The sequence below is a fragment of the Bos indicus x Bos taurus genome, chromosome 19 (assembly GCF_003369695.1).
Source record: "Bos indicus x Bos taurus breed Angus x Brahman F1 hybrid chromosome 19, Bos_hybrid_MaternalHap_v2.0, whole genome shotgun sequence".
NCBI lineage: Eukaryota > Metazoa > Chordata > Mammalia > Artiodactyla > Bovidae > Bos > Bos indicus x Bos taurus.
In genome coordinates this window covers 25,017,186-25,021,358 of record NC_040094.1, presented here as the reverse complement: position 1 = coordinate 25,021,358, position 4,173 = coordinate 25,017,186, and the positions used below count along the sequence as shown (strand labels likewise).

General features: G+C 43.7%; 1 protein-coding gene and 1 non-coding gene across 2 annotated transcripts; both read right to left on the bottom strand.

Annotated features, from left to right (window-relative positions):
• Positions 1-202: 202 nt before the first annotated feature.
• Positions 203-1,162, bottom strand: LOC113878510 (olfactory receptor 1P1-like). Its single transcript, XM_027519670.1, has one exon. It carries the CDS (start codon positions 1,154-1,156, stop codon positions 203-205), a length of 954 nt encoding a protein of 317 aa, XP_027375471.1. The 5' UTR covers positions 1,157-1,162.
• A 2,640-nt stretch (positions 1,163-3,802) lies between these two features.
• On the bottom strand, positions 3,803-3,909 carry LOC113878728. The gene has a single exon (XR_003507142.1). It is a non-coding gene; the product is annotated as a U6 spliceosomal RNA (small nuclear RNA).
• Positions 3,910-4,173: the final 264 nt, after the last annotated feature.

Here is a 4,173-nt window from a genome sequence, read left to right as displayed (position 1 = left end):
GAAAAAAAGCAACTCTTAACAGATTAAAGAAAGATGAAAAGTCTTGATTTTCTTCAGTAATACCAAACGCAGGGTGGAGAGGCAAGGGAAGCAAGTGGCAATAAGGTATGTATGTGGGATTTAGAAATGGGACACTTGAGGTAGAAATTTCTGTGATGTTCCTCGCTGAGGGACAAAGGACACCTGCAGTTTCTCTGTAAAGTCACTGACCACAGGAGAAGGAGACTTTGCCCCTGAGAAGTCTCCCCAGGGCTCCCTGCATGTCCTTGTTCCGCAGGCTGTAAATGAAGGGGTTTAGCAGAGGAGTCACCACTGTGTACATGACGGCAGCTGCCGTATCCTCTTCTATTGAACTGGAGGAAGAGGATGAGGGCCACAGATAAGCCCTGATCACAGTCCCAAAGAACAAGGCAACAACAGCAAGGTGGGCTCCACAGGTAGAGAAGGCCTTGTACCTTCCTTGGGCAGAGGGGACCCTGAGGATGGCTGAAACAATGCGGATATAAGAGACCAGAATGAGCCCGAAGGGGATTAAAATGACTGCTCCCCCCAAGAAGAGGAGCACACGCTCATTGACCTGAGTGTCAGAGCAAGACACCTTCATCAGGGGTCCCAGATCACAGAAGAAGTCGGGAATGATCTTCTTAGAGCAGAAGGAAAGTCGGAATATGAGGAAGGTGTGCGTCATGGCAACAAGACTCGTAAGGGTCCAGCAGGCAGTAACCAGGATGATGCAACACCGGCGGCTCATGACCATGGCGTAGTGGAGAGGGTGGCAGATGGCCACATAGCGGTCATAGGCCATTGTAGTTAGGATAAATATGTCCATGTCCCCAAATGTCAAGAAAAAGTAGAGCTGAGTCAGGCATTCTACATAAGAAATGGACCTGTTCTGGGTCTGGATGTTCACCAGGGCCCTGGGGACAGTGGTGGAGATGAAAAGGATGTCTGCACAAGACAGGCTGGCGAGGAAGAAGTACATGGGTGTGTGAAGACGCGTGTCAGTGCCAATGGCCAGGATGATGAGTAGGTTCCCAGCCACCGTGACCAAGTACATCCACAAGAAGAGCAGGAAGAGCCTGTGCTGCTGCTCTGGCTGCTCAGAGAGTCCCCAGAGGAGGAACTCAAAGACGCTGCTCTGGTTCCCTCCTGCCATGAGCCCAGAAGTCAGAGAAAGGAACTTTGGATGAGACCCACTAACCTTCTCTAAGCATATTTCACTCTACACCATCCTTAAGGGTGCCAGTCTCTTAGTTCTAGAGAAGAAAAACAAGAATGATCTTAATTTACTTGTATTGATCACATACTATGTACACTAAACATTTTTACTGAAATCTACTAGATATAATATTCTAGGAAGTGTAGGAAACAGTTTAAGGAAATTAAACTAGATTTCTTGGTTTATTTCTCTATATTCTGTTGTGCCAATTTTCTTTAGTTGTAGTTTCTTCTTCAGCTGTATTCACAGGAAAGTCTAGAACCTTTCATTCATTCATTCCACAGATATTAGGTACTAACTCTGGACCTGGTAGAGTGCTAGATAAATAAGACAACGATAATCCTTAAATTCAGAAAAATTTCAATTTCATGGGATAGACACAACTGCCTCTTTTAAAATTCTATACAATTTTGATTCAGGGTTCCCCCACATCTCCCATTCAGCTGCCTTCAAATCACTCTCATACACCAGACTTCATCTGACCTGGTCTGTCATGTCCAAAGGCAACATTCTGAAGACACAATCTATTATCTATTCTAGTGTGTCCATGTTCAGTCGCCCGGTTGTGTCCAACTCTTTGTGACGCTATGGATTGTATCCTGCCAGGCTCTTCTGTCCATAGAATTTTCCACCAAGAATACTAGCTGCTGCTGCTGCTGCTGCTGCTGCTGCTGCTGCTAAGTCGCTTCAGTCGTATCCGACTCTGTGCAACCCCATAGGTGTCATTGGAGTGGGTTGCTATTTCTTCCTCCAGGAGATCTTCCCAACTCAGGGATCAAACCCACATCTCTTGCATTGGCAGGCAAGTTCTTTACTACTCGAGTCACCAGGAAAGCCCTATTATCTGTTCCACCAGAAACCAATTTAATAATCAAATAGCTATTTAGTAAATATGTGTAATGGAGAAGGCAATGGCACCCCACTCCAGTACTCTTGCCTGGAAAATCCAATGGACGGAGGAGCCTGGTAGGCTGCAGTCCATGGCGTCACTAAGAGTCAGACATGACTAAGCGACTTCCCTTTCACTTTTCACTTTCATGCATTGGAGAAGGAAATGGCAACCCTCTCCAGTGTTCTTGCCTGGAGAATCCCAGGGACGGGGGAGCCTGGTGGGCTTCTGTCTATGGGTCGCACAGAGTCGGACACGACTGAAGCGACTTAGCAGCAGCAGCAAATATGTGAAAGATAACTCAAGTTATTAAAACAACAAAGAAGAAATCATAATCCCTTTTGTCTAAAATCTCAAAATCTGGTTGGATGCACACACACACACACACACACATACACCCCTCTACTACAAAGCAGACTGAGGCAGAAAAGGAAGGCTTTCTAGGCTATATAAATGTACTTGCAGATCTTGTCAGTGGGCTAGGGAGCTGGAGATTTGAGCATAAGGTGGAGGTGGGATTCCAGGCTGAGGTAAAAGCTGGAAAGGGAACTAAGACCCAAATTCGAAATATCTGGAATGGAAAGTAAAGGATCTAGAACTTAATTCTGTATGTTCAGAAGGCTCAGCCAGTAAAGAATCTGCTTGCAATGCAGGAGACCTGGGTTCAATCCCTGGGTCAGGAAGATTTCCTGGAGGAGGGCATGACAACCCACTCCAGCATTCTTGCCTGGAGAATCCCATGGACAGAGAAGCCTGGTGAGCTGTAGTCCATGGGGTCACAAAGAGTCAGACATGATTGAGCGACTAGGCACGCACACCAAGCTGCTTGAGTAGGAAGTGATGTCAGTACCTGAGGAGGTCCAGTACATGAAAACCCTGTTCCTGTCCCATGTGTGAAGGCAAGTGAGGGTCAGACAAGGAGTCAGTCAGTCAGAAGGAGGGAAAAACATCACCTTTGTTGTTGAAAAAGACAAGGTTGCAGATTTTATCTTAGCTGTGTTCACTAAGTGACCTTTTGAATATACTTCCAAAATTAAATCTATTTCCCCTTTCGTAGGCTCAGCTGGACAATCATGGGACTCCTCCATATGATCAGTTCAGTTCAGTTCAGTGGCTCAGTTGGGTCCAACTCTTTGCAACCCCATGGGTTGCAGTACGCCAGGCCTCCCTGTCCATCAGCAATTCCCATAGTTTACCTAAACCCATGTCCATTGAGTAGGTGATGCCATCCAACCATCTCATCCTCTGTCGCCCCTTCTCCTCCCCCTTCAATCTTTCCCAGCATCAGGGTCTTTTCAATCGAGTCAGTTCTTCGAATCAGGAGGCCAAAATACTGGAGTTTCAGTTTCAGCATCAGTCCTTCCAATGAATATTCAGGACTGATTGCCTTTAGTATATTTCCTTCCATATGTAAACATAGATCAATTTTTTAAGCATTTGTACACCATTAAGATGTGAGAAGACAATCCACAGAATGGGAGAAAATTCTTGCCAATCATATATCTGATCAGAGATTTTTGTGTGGGGGCTTAATAAACATTTATTGGATTAATGAATAAACAGCAGGTGCTTAATATATCATCTAGGAATTAAAGAATATGTGAATAAATAGAATAGTTTATAATATTTCATTTTCCAAAGATATACTATGCCAATTTTCAATTTATTTTGCCATACTTGATAGATATCTTTTTAAAAATATGAAACATTTCACAAATTTGTGTGTCATCCTCGCACAGGGGTCATGATAATCTTCTCTGTATGATCCCAATTTTACTATATGTGCTGCCAAAGTGAGCACTGACCAGAGATTTTTTTTTATCTAGAATATAAAAAGAACAATTACAGTTCTTTTAATAATAGAAAGAAAATTAACCCAAATTTAAAACGAGTAAAGGATCTTAATAGACATTTCTCCAAAGAAGGTATACAAATGAGCAATAAGCATACAAAAACTGTTCAATACCATTGGGCTTCAAGGTAATACACATCAAAACCACAAGATAGCACATCACATCCTCTAGGATGACTAGAACCAATAAATAGGATAACAAGTGTTGTCAAA

Excerpts from the sequence above, each read along its gene's own strand:
- LOC113878510 (XM_027519670.1), bottom strand. The coding sequence starts at position 1,156 with ATGGCAGGAGGGAACCAGAGCAGCGTCTTTGAGTTCCTCCTCTGGGGA.